Source organism: Salvia hispanica, chromosome 6, assembly GCF_023119035.1.
Source record: "Salvia hispanica cultivar TCC Black 2014 chromosome 6, UniMelb_Shisp_WGS_1.0, whole genome shotgun sequence".
In the NCBI taxonomy this organism is placed as follows: domain Eukaryota; kingdom Viridiplantae; phylum Streptophyta; class Magnoliopsida; order Lamiales; family Lamiaceae; genus Salvia; species Salvia hispanica.
The window spans coordinates 14,166,325-14,184,523 of NC_062970.1; the positions used below are offsets into that span (position 1 = coordinate 14,166,325).

General features: G+C 41.5%; 1 protein-coding gene and 1 long non-coding RNA gene across 6 annotated transcripts; one reads left to right on the forward strand and one right to left on the reverse strand.

Moving 5' to 3' along the window:
- The first annotated feature begins 10,058 nt into the window (after positions 1 to 10,058).
- On the forward strand, positions 10,059 to 11,794 carry LOC125192686. Of its 5 annotated transcripts, XR_007171455.1 has the most exons (5): positions 10,059 to 10,294; positions 10,670 to 11,095; positions 11,193 to 11,267; positions 11,370 to 11,465; positions 11,554 to 11,794. It is a non-coding gene; the product is annotated as an uncharacterized LOC125192686 (long non-coding RNA). The 5 variants fall into 5 exon arrangements; XR_007171456.1 differs by having other exon boundaries at positions 10,670 to 11,267; positions 11,367 to 11,465; XR_007171453.1 differs by having other exon boundaries at positions 10,670 to 11,267.
- A 2,486-nt stretch (positions 11,795 to 14,280) lies between these two features.
- Positions 14,281 to 16,739, reverse strand: LOC125196105 (subtilisin-like protease SBT3). Its single transcript, XM_048094480.1, has one exon. It carries the CDS (start codon positions 16,727 to 16,729, stop codon positions 14,429 to 14,431), a length of 2,301 nt encoding a protein of 766 aa, XP_047950437.1. The 5' UTR covers positions 16,730 to 16,739; the 3' UTR covers positions 14,281 to 14,428.
- Between the last annotated feature and the right edge of the window lie 1,460 nt (positions 16,740 to 18,199).

An 18,199-nucleotide genomic window follows, 5' to 3' on the forward strand; every position in this document is an offset into this window, starting at 1 on the left:
TTCTGTTTTCATTTTTGTCGAATATCTTGGCCAATGGAGACATAATTAATTTTAAGTTTTTTCTAAGTAATGAAGCATGGATAGATTGGATAATAACATTATAAAATGGGTCAAATTAGGTTGAAGATGAAAGTGGCAAAGAAAGGTAGTTAATACTAGTATATTGTGCTTCTAGCTTAGAAATTTAACAAATGTGATCATCCCTCACTGAATAATTGAAGTTTGTATAATTCATTTGCTTTGTACTTCAAGTTCTTGAATTTCATGTTGATAAATTAATAGCAGGATTTTTTCTGAACTAATTGTTTATATCTATATTGGATTTGCTTATAAGAGTTTATGATATGAAGTTGTGAAGAAAATTAAAATGATCACATCTTGAATTAAAATGGTGAATTTTGTTTTGGCTGTTGTTGTCTAAAAGTACTTTAAAGATAATAAGATTTTCAGTTTAGAATGAGGTTGTGAAATAGTCAAGCATGCCATGTTCTGGCAGCATGTTGTGAGACCAATTTATCAGACTAAATGAACTCCTTTTCATGTCGTATTTTTTATGGAATATAGCTCTAGGTGTCTTATGCCTTCTCACCAAAATTCAGCTTCCATCTAATGAAATGAATTTGTTATAATTTTTCTAAAGATACTGCCTATTCTGGCAGATTGAGGGAAAATGGTCATAAATCCTAAACAGCAGTTTCATGTTTAAAATTGGTCTCTATAAACTAGACTTCCATAACTTTCATTTTCCACTGGTTTCGTTATTTTTGACTTTTGAGTCAATCGAAATGACTTTCAAAGGTAGTGCAATAATCTGCAAAATTCTGAAACATGTTGAAAGGTGAAATATTGAAGTGTTTGTGTAAAACTAAAAAGAACATTTACTAGCTTGGTTTATGTAGAAAGCATCTACGTCGGGGGCAGATCAGGAAGTGTCATTGGTGTCAAAAGCCAGGCCACCTCAAGAAAAACTGCTTTGCTTGGAAAAGAAAGCAGGCTGAAGGCAATCTTGATCAGAACACGGCTGATTGTGCACTGAGTTGGAGGCAGCGCATGTGATGAATGTAACAGAGAAGCAGATTACAAAATCTTGGATCATGGACAGTGAATGTTCTTTTCATATATGCTCTCACAAAAACTGGTTCGAGGGGCTCATTGCTGCAGAAGGATCAATGTTGCTATGCAACAATGAGGTATGTTCTATCAAAAGAATAGGAAACATTCGTTTTAAAATGAATGATGGCTCTGTTAAACTGTTGACTGGTGTTAAATACATACCTAGCATTAAAAGAAATCTTATATCTCTTGGTATGTTAGAGTTAAAGGGGTATTCTTTAACTTGTTATGAGGGGTGTATGAAAGTTCTTTTGGGAAATTCTACTACTATGACTGCATCTAGGAGGAATAGGCTGTACTATCTGCAAGCTGAGGTAATCGTTGGTAGTTCTTGTGCTGCTGTGGATGAGAGTTTGGCTTTATGGCATAAGAGGCTTGGACATGTTGGTGAAAAGGGGCTGAAGGAACTGATTAACAAAGGGGCTCTTCAGCTGTAATCAGCAAGAAACAGTAAAAATGTGTGAAACTTGTCTGCTTGGAAAGGGGAAGAAATTACCCTATGGCCCAGGAAAACACAACTCCAGTAAACCATTGGATTATTGTCACAGTGACTTATTGGGTCCTAGTTCAGAGAAATCAACTGGTGGACGGAGGTATTTCTTGAGCATTGTGGATGATTTCAGCAGGAAAGGTCTGGGCATGGATCCTGAAAGAGAAGTCAGATACTTTTGATAAGTTCAAAACATGGTGTAAGGCAGTTGAAGTTGAAAAAGGGCATGGTCTCAAATGTCTGAGAACGGGCTAGAATTCTTATCAAAGGAATTTGATCTTTTCTGCAAATTGAAGGGCATTAAGAGGCATAGAACCTCACCAGGAAATCCACAACAAAACGAAGTTGCAGAGCGAATGAATAGAACCTTACTTGAAAGGGTGAGGTGTATGATTATCACATCTGGTGTACCTAAGAGTTTCTGGGCAGAAGCTGTCTCTACTGCAAAAAAACATACCAATAAGTGTCCAAGCTCAGCCATTGGTAGTGACACACCAGATAACAGGTGGTATGGAAGCCTTGGTGGATACCAAAAGCTTAGGATTTTTGGCTGCAGAACCTTTGCTTACATAAGGCAAGGGAAACTTGAGCCTAGGGCCTTGAGGTGTGTTTTCTTTGGATACCAAGATGGGGTCAAGGGCTATCGATTATGGTGCATAGAGGTTGGGAACCGGAAGATTATTCTCAGTAGGGATGTGATATTTGATGAATCAGTGATGCCTTATAGATCTACTGAACATAATAGAGTATCAGAAGCTCCACCTCACACAGATGTTAATTTGGAGTAGCTCCAACCTCATAATCAGAGTAACAATAAGGATGCTACTCAGGTGGATGAGACTTTTTCCTCAGATGAAGAACAAGTAGAGCCTACTGAGCCTGTTGAATCAAGTCAGGATCCATTTAATCTTGACAATTACTTGTTGGCCAGAGATTGAATAAGAAGAGACCTCAGACCACCAGCTAGGTACAGAGATGCTGATTTTGTCTATTATGCACTTTGTGTTGCTGAAGAATTGGAGATATCAGAGCCGATCACATACAAAGAGGCCATTGGGAGTAGAGATAAGGAGAAATGGATAAAGGCCATGAATGAAGAAATAGATTCTTTGTTGAAAAACAAGACTTGGGTTCTTGTTCACAGGTCACAAATTCAGCAAAGACTAATCTCTTGCAAATGGATTTACAAGAAAAAGGTGGAGGCTTCTGAAAATGATAGTGTGAGGTTCAAGGCTAGATTGGTTGCAAGGGGTTTCACACAAGAGGAGGGGATTGATTACACTGAAGTTTTTTCTCCTGTTGTGAAATATAGCTCAATCAGGATATTGCTAGCAATTGTAGCTGCGAAGGAATTGGGAACTCCAACAGTTGGATGTCAAGACAACATTTCTACATGGAGAGTTAGAGGAGACAATTTACATGGAGCAACCACAAGGCTCTGTAAAGCTAGGTAATGAGGGGAAAGTCTGCTGTTTGAAAAGAAGTATCTAGGGCCTCAAGCAAAGTAGCAGACAGTGGTACTTGGCTTTTGATAAGCAGATGGAGAAGATGGGGTTTATAAAATCTGCTTATGATAACTGTGTATACATAAGGTATATAGGGAACGCAGCAGTTGCCTATTTACTGCTTTATGTGGATGATATGCTTGTGGCAGGACCGAGTAGGCTGAGATAAGCAAGGTGAGAGAGGATTTGGAGAAAGCTTTTGAAATGAAGGACTTAGGCAATGCCAAGAGAATACTTGGCATGGCATGGACATTGTCAGGGATAGGAATGCCAAGAAGCTATGGTTAATGCAGCATAGCTATATCAAGAAGATGTTGACCAAATTTCAGATGATTGATTCCAGAAAATTGTTAACACCAACAAGCCAACATTTCAAGCTCTCCATCAGTCAGAAGCCTGCATCTGAGATGGAAAGGAAGCAGATGTCTAAGGTCCCCTATTAAAAAAGTAGTAGGAAGCATAATGTACATGATGCTGTGTACAAGGCCTGATTTATCACATGCTATCAGTTTAACAAGCAGATTTATGGCTGACCCGGGCAGTGAGCATTTGCAAGCATTGAAGTGGATTCTGAAATATCTAGTGGGCACACAAGATCTTGGGCTGTTGTTTGGCACTCAGAAGGATGAGTATGTGCTCATTGGCTATTGTGATTCGGATTATGCAGCCAACATTGATAATAGAAAGTCTCAGTCTGTATACATATTCAAGCTATATGGGACTGCCATTAGTTGGAAGTCCAATCTTTAGTCAGTGGTTGCTTTTTCCACGACTGAAGAAGAATATATCTCATTGGCAAAGGCAGTTAAGGAAGTAAAATGGTTAAAGGGGATACTCAATGACTTTGGGGTTGTTCAAGAACCAGTTACAATACTTTGTGATAGCAACAATGCCATTAGCCTAGCTAAGCACCAAGCTTTTCATGAAAGGAGTAAGCACATTGATATCAAGTTACATTTTGTAAGGAATGAGATTGGCAAAGGGGTAGTGGCAGTGAAAATGGTTCACACCTCTGAGAACGCAGCTGATATGCTGACTAAGGCTCTGCCAAGTGCTAAGTTCGAGCATTGCTTGGACTTAGTTAATGTGACTGCTCGAAGATGAGGAAACTTAGATGAAGGTGGAGTTGTTTTGTTGGATACAGCCAAGGTGGAGTTTGTTGGGTATTTGTGGCTGATCCTGGAGCCCAACTAATGAAAGGCCCACATGTGTTTGAGCCCAAAATGAGTAGGCCCAAGGCAGCAGCTTAAGCGTATGTTTAGAGTGAGCTCAACACCTCAGCTCATTCTGTTACACAGCAAACTGCCGATCTCTTTTTCCCCCCTTTTTGTATCTAGCTAAGATTTGAGGAGTTAGAGAGAGTGAGTGATTTTACACTTTACAATTCATGTTAGTTAGCTAAGTGAGTTTTCATAGTCGAGCGGAGATCTTCGATTGAGTAGCTAGCTTGAGAGATTGTGATTGTTGTAATCGTTTTTGGATTGTGTTCACAATAAACGCTTCATCTTTGTCCGTGGATGTAGATCTGTTGTGGATCGAACCACGTAATTCTTGGGTTGTTCATCTATTGCTAATTGCAACATCTGCATCATCAAATGGATCACTCGGCTTCTGATTCGCATTCTGAGACTTGTTTCCTTGATTTTCTTTACCCTTAGAATGCTTCTTGGGCTTAAACTTTTTCACAACAAGGGATTCTGAAGCTTGATCTGCCCCCGACGAAGATGCTTTCTGCAGTTCCTTCGCTTTCAAAACACACTGGACTTCATCAAGTGTAATGGCCTTCTCCCTTCCATAAAACATTGCATCCTTCAAATGGTCGTATGTGTTATGACAAATAGGGCAATTGTGAATTGAGAAACAAAAGAACGTAAATAGACACAGAATTTACGTTGTTCACCAACGTTGTGTTGGCTACGTCCACGAGCAAAAACGGAGAACAAATTGTATTATGACTGCGGTTTTCAGATACAGATTTATATGCTCTACTCCCATATATATAGACACACATTAGACAGACTGGGCCTAGGAAACATAATCCTATCCCAACTAGGAAACCTAATCCTATACAAATTCAAGGCATACTAACAGTATGACTTCGGAAGAGCATTCAACAAGAGAATGGCCTTATCCTCATCATCAAGATTTACATCTATATTCTCGAGGTCGTCGATGGCCTTGTTGAATTCATCGAGTTGTTCTCCAACCGCCTTCGCTTCGACAAACCTATACGAATATAGTCGTTGCTTTATGTAGAGGCGGTTAGCAAGGGACTTTGTCATGTAGAGGTTTTCCAATCTCGACCAAACACCAGCCACCGTAGTCTCCTTCGCAACATCTCGGAGGACTTTATCTCCGAGACAAAGAACGATAGCATTGTGTGCCTTTTCAAACATCTCCTCTCTCTTAGCCGTGACCTTCGCATCTTCATCGGCTTCAGCCACCGGCGTCTTGGACTTGATCGCATCAGCTAACCCTTGTTGGATTAACAAGGCCTTCATCTTGATTCGCCACAATCCGAAATCGTTGTGCCCCGTGAACTTTTCAGCTTCAATTCTTGGCGTCGTCATCCTTTTCCCACAGACGACACCAATTTGATGATGCAGATGTTGCAATTAGCAATAGATGAACAACCCAAGAATTACGTGGTTCGATCCACAACAGATCTACATCCACGGACAAAGCTGAAGCGTTTATTGTGAACACAAACCAAAAACGATTACAACAATCACAATCTCTCAAGCTAGCTACTCAATCGAAGATCTCCGCTCGACTGCGAAAACTCACTTAGCTAACTAACATGAATTGTAAAGTGTAAAATCACTCACTCTCTCTAACTCCTCAAATCTTAGCTAGATACAAAAAGGGGGGAAAAAGAGATCGGCAGTTTGCTGTGTAATAGAATGAGCTGAGGTGTTGAGCTCACTCAAAATAGACGCTTGAGCTGCTGCCTTGGGCCTACTCATTTTGGGCTCAAACACATGTGGGCCTTTCATTAGTTGGGCTCCAGGATCAGCCACAAATACCCAACTGTTTAGCTTGTTGATTGTTAATTAATGGAGTAGCTAAGAGCGAGTGAAGTAGGTTGAAATATAGAAAAACTTAAAAGTTAGAACTATACAGTATTTGTAGTTATTTTATGAAAAATGATCACGATATTAGAGAAGTGTTGGGCCTACAAGGTAGGGAGTTCTACACTCAAACTTGATTTTCTTAATTGAGGGATAGAGTGATACGGTCCCGCAACCGCCACCAACAACACCAGCTGAGCGGAGTGAGGGAACAAGGAAGGTGCTAATCGAAGATCAGAAGGCAGCAAGACAAACTTCGATCGCAACATCAAAGCCGAAGAGGAATGCACGTCCCCGGGAGAAGCTTGGCGACTTCGTCACCAAGTAGAGTTAGATGTTCAATTAGTTTAGGTTATTTTCTTTCATTTCCTTTTATTTTCTTTTTGAATATTAGTATTTTATTATTTATTTTGCATAAAGTGACGAGCATAGTTATAAGCTCCGTTTCGGATTTTCTTTGTTGATTCTTTCCCGAAATGAATAGGATTAGGTCGAATCAACCCTATGGTCCTTAGTATATAAATAGGGCTTTTGTTCATACTTCACAATTATGAGTGAAAATATTATTTGCCCAAACTTATGGTGATTGATCTTCAAACCTTTGTTCTCACGCTGCCCGATGAGAAGAACCTCGCGCACAGCCTGAAATTGATCTTCCGCCGACCCTACGACAGGGCGCCGGGACCGCTTTGGCCGCTGTGCGTTAACGCCGGCCACCGTAACACAAGAAGCGACCGGGACTTTCTGCACCACAGGTTGTCGAAGCTTTACACCTTCCACTATCACCAATCCGGCCATTTCGAGTCCTCGTTGGCAACGGGGCAGCGCTCCTTTGCACCCATGTCGCAAGATAGACGAAATTGGTGATCCAAGGCACGGTTTTCACGGTAGACCTCTATATCTTGCCTATTCATGGCCCGGACATCATACTAGGAATGGATTGGTTGGAATCTCTAGGAAAGACCACTGCAGACATCGCAAGCAAAACATTGGAATTCAAGCAAGCGGGCAAGGCAATTGTTTTGAAAGGGATCCTTCCGCCACCAGGGCGAATCTCTCTACAATCGTTGCTATCTCTGATTCCAGCACGAGATACGCTGGAATTTTATGAAATTTCTGCTCCTCCAGCCAGAACAGCAACAGTCTACGGCCTCGGCGCATGAGGACTTTTCGCCCAACCTCCCGCCGAGTGTGGCAGCAGCGTTAGAGAAGTACCGGCCGGTGTTCAGCGTGCCCGAAGGCATGCCGCCCAAGCGGCCATTTGACCACGGTGTGCACCTATTGCCGGGTACCAATCCCGTCAATGTCCGATCTTACCGTTATCCATATTTTCAGAAAACGGAGATTGAACGGCAGGTCCGCGAAATGTTCGACTAGGGGATAATTCGACGGAGCAGCAGTCCATTTTCGTCGCCGGTCCTCCTCATCCGCAAAAAGGATGGTACATTCCGTTTCTATATTGATTACTGAGCGTTAAACAATGTTACCATCCCGGATCACTTCCCTATCCCAACGGCTGACGGGTTATTTGATGAGTTAGGAAAGGCTCGAGTGTTCACTAAATTGGATCAGCGTTCTGGCTATCATCAAATCAGGATGCATGACGAGGATATATTCAAAACAGCTTTTCGCACCCACGATAGACACTTTGACTTCCTAGTAATGCCGTTCTGATTGACGAATGTTCCTTCAACGTTCCAGGCAGCGATGAACGAGATTTTCCGTCCGATGCTCCGACGATTTGTCATCGTCTTCTTCGATGATATCTTGGTCTATAGCCCGTCTGCGAAGACTCACGGGGAGCACCTGGCGGCAGTGTTAGGGGTTTCGCAACGCCACAGCTTCTTTGTGAAACTATCAAAATGCTCCTTCTGCAACACTATAGTAGAGTACTTCGGTCATTTGATCGGTGAAGGATCATTGAAAGCTTTATTTCAGTAAGAAGTTGGGTCCTCGTCGCCGGGTCGCGTCCACATATCACAAAGAATTATATGCAATCGTGGAGGCGGTCCAGAAGTGGTGCCATTACCTTTTGGGTCGCGAGTTTGTTATTCGGAGCGACCAGAAGAGTTTAAAGAAATTGCTCCAACAGGGGGTGCAGACACCAGATCAGCAGTTATACGTTTGGAAACTTATGGGGTACAAATTCTCTATCGAGTATAAGAAGGGCTCTTCCAATAAGGCGGCAGATGCATTGTCCCGCCGCGAGGAGCAGGCGCGCGACGCAGGTCCGGCGTCTGACGATTCTAACTCGGATAGTCCGGAGCACCTATGTGATCTTCTGTTAGGGGCCGCGCATCCCATTCCCCACTTACTAGAGCTTTTGCGCAACGAAACGGCGTCGTCCCCCGAGATGAGGGAGATCACAAAGGAGATTAAGGAGGGTCGCGTTCCACCACACCTCACTTGGATCGATGGCTTGGTTTACTACAAGCGGAGAATTTTCGTTGGATCGCGTTCACTAGCAAGGGCGCCTATCTTGGACGAATATCATAGTTCTCAGTCAGCTGGATATCCGGGTTTTGAACGCACCCTTCGACGTATATCTGCAGAGTTCTACTAGCCAAAAATGAAAAAGGAGGTACGCCGGTTTGTCGAGGCTTATGTGGTTTGTCAAACGACCAAATATTCTACTCAGAAACCCGCAGGCTTGCTGCAACTTTTGTCGATCCCTTCGCAGGTTTGGGAAGAGGTATCGATGGATTTTATTACAGGCCTTCCGCAATCGCGGGGTTATACGACAATAATGGTGGTGGTGGATAGGCTATCCAAATATGCATACTTTGCCGCACTTCCGCCCCGTTTTGATGCCTTAAGGGTGGCTTATTTATTCGTTAGCACAGTGGTGCGTCATCACGGTTTTCCCAAGAAGCTTGTCTCGGACCGGGATCCGGTATTTTTGAATAAAGTATGGGAAGATATAATGCGTTTGAGCGGTACAAAGCTGAATTTTTCGACTGCATATCATCCCTAGTCAGATGGGCAGACAGAGGTGCGGAATAGGGGCCTCAAGCAGTATCTACGAGCATTTACGGCGGATCGTCCGTCTAAGTGGGTGAATTTTTTACCATGGGCAGAATTGGCTCTCAACAGCTTTCACCACGCAGGATTGGGAATGTCTCCGTTCAAGGCACTCCATGGACGAGAACCGCCGAGTTTGGTGTTTGCGCCGCCTTCGGCTGCAACACCGCCGTCTGCGGCAGAGCTAATCCGCCAACGAGGAGAGTTACTAGTGGAACTTCGTCGGAATTTGGAGCGAGCCCAGCAGAGGATGCGTGATTCCGCAAATAAACATCGACGCGATGTCGAGTTCAAGGTGGGTGACGAGGTTTTGTTAAAGTTACAACCTTACAGGCAACATTCGGTGGCCAGGCCCTTATCGGCTAAGCTGGCGCGCAGATATTATGGCCCATTCGAGATAATCGAGCGGATTGGACAAGTGTCTTCCACGTGGGTCTTCTTCGTCCGTTTGTAGAAGGTGGTGAGTCGGCAACAGGTATGGATCAGGCCATTGGTTTACCCGATAAGAGTGTTGGATAAACGGGTCCTTTGGCACAACGATAAGCCCCGAGAGCATGTGCTGGTCCGATGGTCAGACGGATCAGATTCGCCTACTTGGGACTACTAGAATAATAGCCTATTACTACACCATGTTCGTGGCATTTTCAAAACAATGCCATTAAAGATCAAACTATACCCTGAATTTTCACATACTAATGTTGTGTTTATTTCACATACTAATGTTGCATTCCAAGCAATTGTCATAGTGAGCCACATTAAACCACACTTCAACCTATAATAATTAATCCTATTAATAAATATTAAATTCTGGAGTAGTACCTAAATTTATTTAACCGCTAATTTTACCCAAAACAAAATTTCATTTCCCCCTCCCCTCAAATTCACGCCCAACCCTACGCTTCAAATCCACCCCCAAAATTTACAACTCCCTCGGTTCAAAATCCTCCACCAATAATCGTAGTTTCCTTTCCCACGAAATCCCAATTTCATCGGGAGATTGATTTCTCTTTAGATCATAATTTCGTTGCAGAGGATTACCTTTAACTTTCCGGAGAATAGAATTCTCAGTATTAGCGGCTTTCGTTGGCTTTCAGGTTCAATTTTTGTAACATGATTAAAGATCTCATCTCTTATTTAATGGTGTTGATTTACTACGGTTTCTCTTCAGATTCTCTCTACCAAAACTGAAATTTCAATTCTCGTAAAGAGCATATGACTGGTTTTCTTTGTTGCTATTCAATTACAATGTCATACATTGGTATAGAGCTTATTAATTTACTGAACTTGGAAGGTTTTGGCTTGGTAAAAGCCTTGACAAATGATTACTCTATAGATAATTGTTGTCCCAATGGCAGTAGGTTGTTTAAAGATTTTATATGAATTGTTCCTCAGAAGCAATAATTATTTTTATGTTTTTTTCGTCTAACATTTGGCTATAGGTAATTTAATTGCCTTATTTTGTTATGTAGGAGGTTCTATAACAAATTTCTCTGGACTTTAGTTGTTTTCATTTGGATTACCATGTACGACTTGGTTCGTAAGTTCAAGCAACCCGTTATCCAGTTATGTTCTTTGACTATATTTTACACGTTCTATAGTACTATGTTGGGGACTTTGTATAAGGAATTGTGGTCTGTTTATTCTCCATGCCAATACTGAGTTTTTTCCACTGTCTAAGAACTATGGTATCGGCCTCACGATGTGGAGTCCACTTGCATCTGCAGCTCTAATGGCGAGTACAAATTGGGATAGTAGGTTTGGTTTGCATAGGAAAACCATTAGGGAAAATATTGGTAGCTTCAACTTCTTATTGAAAATTTATTTCACCATTTTGTTCCATGATCTTGTGTGCTGGCAACTTGCACATCTCTATACATTGAAGTTATTGTTGTGAGGTTTGTGGTTTCTATCTCCATGAGGCTTTTAAATGATCTTTTCTTATCCATCTAATTATGTTTCAATAGAATTTAACTCGTTGTTATATAATTTCAGTTTCTGGGTTGGATTATGCATATGTTGTTGCCAAATGGCCATGAGAGTGTACAACTATTTAGCTGCTTCTACACAGTAAATGACTCTCTGTTTTGTTTTGTTTTTTCCAATAATGCAAATTTAATTTAGTGTTTGCATGTGCTTCACTATTTTCTTGTGATGTGCTGCATAAAGTAGATGGCTTAAGACCGACTGCAGATGAGCTCGATGTTCCTCTATTCCGCTTGCAATTGTTTGATGTGCTTCATACCAATGTGTAGTTGGTTTCAACAGGTAACACCAAGGAGTCCCATGTCAACATATTGCCCTATTTCCTTTGCATGGTTTTGTTTATATTTCAATTTAATTGTGTTGGATGCAGGGAAATTAAGCTGCCTGGACTATCATAATGGTCAAATATTTGGAAGAATATGTGACTGGAGGCTTTATTTAGAGTAGTGAGGTTAAGCGATCTTCCAATGGAGTTTTGTAGGATTTTTTACACTTCGTATTTTAGTATTGTGTGAGTTCGAATTTATTATATTAGTATTAGTATTATGTAAAATATTGATTTGATAGTTTGTATATTTCAAGGTATTTTTAATGTTAAACTTAATTGTTAATTTTGTAAACTAGTTAACTTTATTATACGTGATTAATAATAGTATTTTGGAAATGAAAATGCAATTATATTTATTTAAAGGAAGAAAGTTAAAATATTTGAAGAATAAAATAATTTTTATATATTTGAAGGAGCAACCTATAAATTATGCTATTTACAGATGAAAAATGTAAATTATGAAATTTGCAGAGGCAAAATGTAATTGTAAAAATCTATAGGTGGTTGTTTGTAATTTTCAATTGTATTAATCAATGTAATCACATATCACATTTGCTGGCACTTTTAAATGTCAGCAGGCATATTGTTTTACGGCAGTTTTTAGGTGTAGTTATGATAATTAAATTATTACATTTCACCTATTACCACACCTACTGTGTGTGTGTGTTTTTTTTTTTTTATAAATATTAAACTCCTATACGAAGGAGGAAATTACAATGATGTCAACAGGGCTCGAACTCGGCACCTCATACATTGATGTCTAAGCTTTTTACCGCTAGGGCAATGGCTCTGGACTACCACACCTACTGTGTGTTGCACTTGCATAGTATGCCATTATAGATGTAGTGCCATGATATCATTTTTCTACTGACATTTTTGAGTGCCATATTACGCCTATTTTTAAGTAGTGGGAGCCGCTGGATGTGATCAAGGGCAGATTTCCGAACATGCTCCTTGAGGACAAGGATGTTGCTTTGGAGGGGGGGTTGATACGGTCCCGCAACCGCCACCAACAACACCGGCTGAGCGGAGTGAGGGAACGAGGAAGGTGCTGATCGAAGATCAGAAGGCAGCGAGACCAACTTCGATCGCAACATCAAAGTCGAAGAGGAATGCACGCCCCCGGAGAAGCTTGGCGACTTCGTCACCAAGTAAGTTAGACGTTCAGTTAGTTTAGGTTATTTTCTTTTATTTCCTTTTATTTCCTTTTTGAATATTAGTACTTTATTATTGACTTTGCATAAAGTGTCGAGCGTAGTTATAAGCTCCGTTTCGGGTTTTCTTTATTGATTCTTTCCTGAGATGAATAGGATTAGGTCGAATCAACCCTAGGGTCCTTAGTCTATAAATAAGGCATTTGTTCATACTTCACAATTATGAATGAAAACATTATTTGCCCAAACTTATCGTGATTGATCTTCGAACCTTAGTTCTCACGCTGCCCGACGAGAAGAACCTCGCGCACAGCCTGAAACTGATCTTCCGTCGACCCTACGACAGGGCGCCGCAACCGCCTTGGCCGCCGTGCGTTAACGCCGGCCACCGTTAAGGGGAAAGCCCTTAACACATAGGGAGTATGTTTTATGTTGATATCGTGATTGGAATACAATAAATAGGGATATATGTATTAGGATATATATTTACATTTGCAGATTTTCTAGTATTGTGACATATCAAGGATTCGTATAACAAATGTAGGGATCAGACTAAGGACGGATTCACTAATTACCAAGACCTCTTTGTTCTTCATTAAGGGAGCTCAGACAAACTCCAACCAAGCGACTGATATGTACCACAGATTACAAGGAAAAACCCCTTACAGCTATTACAAGCACAGTAACTAGTTCTAGCTAGGGTTCTTGAGTAATCTTGGCTTCTTGATTCACCTGCATACTCAAGAAACTTGTTAGTATAACAACACAAGATCCTTGCGGATCTAAACAACAACTAACAAGAGAAAACAGAGCAAATCAGAATAGATCACAAAATATGGCTCAGAACCCGCCACATAGCCCAGATCTATTCAACTAGAACCAAATCCAAGGGAGCACCGATGAATCGACTGGAGTCTACCCTCGCACCGTCAATACCTTCACCACACAGCCCCTTCACACCGGATTAGATCACTGAAACCACCTTTGAACAGAAACCCTAATTCTCACACCACAAGCAACCGAAACAGTTGTCTTCCTAACAACTCAACACTCGATTATTCACACAAGAATGGTGAAGAATCTCAAGGAATCAACCGGAGAAGCCATCGGAGAAGTAGAGAGAAGACAGAGAGTTCAGAGAGTAGAAAGAGAAAGAGAAGTGTATCGAATGAGAAAGGAAAGCGGCTCACCCTCTCACATAAACAAACACACCAAACAAACCCTCGATCCAACGGCTGAGGAGCACAATCCGAGTGAAGGGGACACGTGGCAGAAATCCAGAGGCATCACTTAAGCGATTGGGCTTCTGGGCTGAGTCCAGCGAGGATAAAAACCCAGACACAAATTAAATCAAGCCCAAAGAATAATGGTCCACATAAATTCAACAACAAATATTGAATACCTTCAGATTAATAAGTATCTATTCATCCCCTGATCATTTCAGACTATACTAACTATGGTCATCACACGAGTTTACTCTCACCATATCAACAATATACTATACATAGGTGTCCTAGATATTTCTCCGTAAGATAATTGCGAATCCTGTTAAACTTTATTGGTTTCTGATTGCGAATCATGTTAAACTTTATTGGTTTTCTCACGGATTTTAAAATTGCAGAACCAACCAGAAACTCCATTATTGCTGAAAATAGAGAAGCGCATCAGCCTCAACAGTTATTACATAATTTCACACCTCACAACCATATAATTGAAATCACATATCAGCAGGCAACCACAGAAACATGAAAGCATTACACAAATTAGCCGTAATTATCAACTCCACCAGAAATGACAATCGGACTTCTCACGACATACTTGCCGGTCTCCTCAATCCACGTCAGTGACCCCTGTCTGTATGTCGACTCAATATCTCCCCGATAATGTATGCTCAACGAGTAGCTTCGCTTTTCATATTTCTTCCCGAAAACCAGAGTCGTCGGCGTCACCGTCACTGTCGAATTCTCCGGTTTCTCAAGTTGCATTCTATACGTGGCCGCGCCACTCCCAACATTCGTGACAGTCCGCTTGAACGTTCTCGTGAACGTCATTCCTCTCTGGTCAGAGTTAAACAGCGCTATGAATGAAGGGTAATTCAGATCTGGCGACCGCCTCGAGCAATTGTAGCTCGATCTTATGATTGCCCGGATCTGCTCGCGGGTGTAGTTCATCGAGCAGACTAGATCTGCAAGATCTTGCGGTGTGGAGTCATAGACGAGGCCAGGATCAAGTGCCCGATTCGGGTCTACCTGACCGGACCCCATCCCCAGTGGGGAAGCAACTCTGTAAGCGAAGAAGCTCTGGTCCTTGATGGGCTGTTTGGTTTCATCGAGATGATTAGCAGTTGTCATCATCGCCGACTGTATAGCTGCTGGGCTCCATTCTGGGTGCACGGCCTTTACCAGGGCCGCCACCCCGGCGATGTGAGGAGTGGCCATCGATGTTCCAGACTCTAGAGCGTAATCTGTTGACAGCAAGATTCTGTCGCCAATTTGTGATCCAGGGCCGATAGGACTGTACGCGGCTAGAATAAGCACTCCCGGCGCCATAATGTCTGGCTTCAGGATCTCCTGGTAGGTCTTGGAGGGGCCTCTGGATGAGGATCCTGATAGGGCTGGAGCTACCGAGCCTCGTGGCAGATTCGGCCCGATTATTGTTTGCTGGAAATCTATGGTTGCAGTCGGTGAAGCACTGGTGGTTGCATACTCGATCAATTCTACGGCTTGTCCTGAGGTGATCACGGCCCCTGGGAAAGGAAAGTATGTTGAACGGAGTCTCATGGATTCTTCTGAAATTATGACAGCTGCTCTAGCGTTGGAATTGATCAGATTTTGCATTACAGCAAAGAAATCTACAGGTCCGTCTTCGTTTGTAATATTGCAGACAACGATTCGGCTTAGAAACTCAAACGACTGTGATATTAGTTCACTTGAGTCGCAGGCAAGGACAGTCTCGTTGTAGATGATTGGCAAGTCGATCACAGAGGCCCTTGCCGGAAACATGGTAAATCCGGTGATGGTTTTGCCGTTTCCGAGTGTGATCGTCCCTGCAAACCATCGGTCAATGGTCCCGGATGCCACCACAATCTCCCAAGGGATCCCTGCTGTCATTGTGGCGATGCTGGGGCCTCTGTTTCCCGCCGATTTACAAACGACGATCCCCTTCTCCCTGGCACCAAAGGTAGCTGCTGCGATTGGATTGTCAAACAGATTGGCTGTTTCGTCTCCTAAGGATATGGATATTATATGGACACCATCTGCAACGGCCTGGTCGATGGCGGCTAATGCGTCGGCATCATTGCTTCCGGTCTTGTATGCTGCAATCCTAGCTCTTGGAGCAACTCCCCTTGCAGTTCCGGGGGCATATCCGAAGTAGGAGACGTTGTTCACAAAATTCCCGGCAGCTATGGACGCGACGTGGGTGCCGTGGCCATCGGTGTCCCTAGCCGAAATAAAGAATCTCTCTGGATCTTCTGCTCGAGATGCTGCATCGAAAAATCTGGCTCCGATAAGTTTCTTGTTGCATAGTGATGAATTGAAATCTGGTCCTTGTTGGCAGATTCCCTTCCACCCGGGAGGGATTTCGGTCATCCCGTCATCGTTGAAGCTCGGGCTCTCTGGCCAAATGCCGCTGTCGATGATGCCGATGATCACATCCTTTCCGTAGTTTGAAGCAGGCCAGAGTCCGGTGGCGGTGTTGAGGCCGATGAAATCGACGGAATGTGTAGTGTCAAAAGTGACAGCTTTGCTTACGGAGGCGGAAACAAACCCTTCGGACTTCTTTAAAGCCTGCAATTCGTGTGTCGACAATACAGCGCTGAATCCATGGAAGGCATGGTCGTAGGTGTAGATGAGTTTCGCCTCTGCTGAAGTGGCAGATTTGAGAAGGGAAGAATACCAGTAATGGTGAGTGGAGAAGGCCTTGGGCATGGAGGGTTTATCCATGTGGATAATGTAGGTGGATCTTTTCGATGAAGCATGATTGGTCCATAGAAGAAATGAGAAGAGAATTAAACAAACTGAGAAAGGAAGCTGCATTTTTGGATTGGTGCTCTGCTCTATCATATGAAATACATGAAAGGTATATATAGATTATTCTACTATCTTATCCACATTGTACATCAATGTGAAATTATTGGTTAATATTAAATCCTTGCCCCATTTCACTTTACCAAATTGCCCACTTTTAATTCCAAATCTACCTATCTGCTATTGGTTTTTAAGGCTTAATATTGCAGAATAACAAGTGGTATTTTAGATGTTTGCCCATCATAATGATCACGGATTGAGGTCTACAAACGTGGACTAAGACTTTTGGGGCAGTCGAGACTCAGAGCTGAAGCTGAACAAGATTGAGTAGAAATGTTATCTTTTATTTTAATTTGTTGAAGAGGTGAAGGATGTTTTCAAGTGTAGTTTGAATTAGCTTTGGCCAAGGACATCGCAGAGGCGCCGATTCCCTTAATATTCAGTTGTGCTTTTTGAGTCATTGTTCGAATAGGGTGTGTGCGTGAGTTTAGTGTTGAATAATTCACACCTATAAATTTACCAAGCTGTTGGTGTACAGTTCGTTATCCACTCAATACTCTATGTTGAACCTCCATATAACGAATGTAATAGCGCAAGAAATTCAAAATGCAAGTCCATCATTCACTATGTCTACATGTGTAATTCTATCAATCCATATAAAATGATTGTATACTAATATACCACCGACTAAGATCGAATATTCTACTTTAGAATATTACTACCTTTGTTAGTTACTCTCTCCATTACATGGCTCATTTTATTTTTGTTGTTGTCACAATCAAAATAATACATTACTAAAAATAAAAATACACTACTTCGTATTATTTTACTCTCTCTACTTAACACATAAAATAATTCCATGAAATTTTATGTCATTTATGAAGGGATCATCTTCCTTAAAATAGAGGAAGTACATATTTACATATTAAGACTTTTCAACAAAAACTAGAATAAAATAGGAAGATCAAGAAAAACCAATCATAAAAGTGCACGAAGATAAAGTAATTAAAGGGGTGGACCAAACTCCCACCTTCCAAAGCTATGTCATTGAAATCCAAGTATTCCTCCGTCCTTTTAGATGTGTGTTTTGGGTACCAATGAAACTGAAAATAGTGTCAGTATGTTTTTATATATGAATGAGAGAGAAATTTTTTGTAAATAAAGGAAATGGCATATCTTATGTGTAATAAATTAGAAAGAAAAAGTAGGACATTTTCTTTGCATCTTATCTTACTTTATTATTTCGCTACTTCAACTATTTTATTATTAGAAGATATAGTTTTGTGTGTTAAGTAAAGATAGAAAATATATAGTACTACCATATATTAATGTGAGAGAGAACCATTTCAAAAAATGAAATATGACATCTATTGTGGAACAAACTAAAAAGGAAAGTGTGACATCTATTATAGGAGAGAGAATATTATATTTCTAAAACGAGCAAAAAAAAAGGAAATGACTCAAGTGGGGAATTTTTTTTTATTCTAAACTAAAATGCAAAATGTT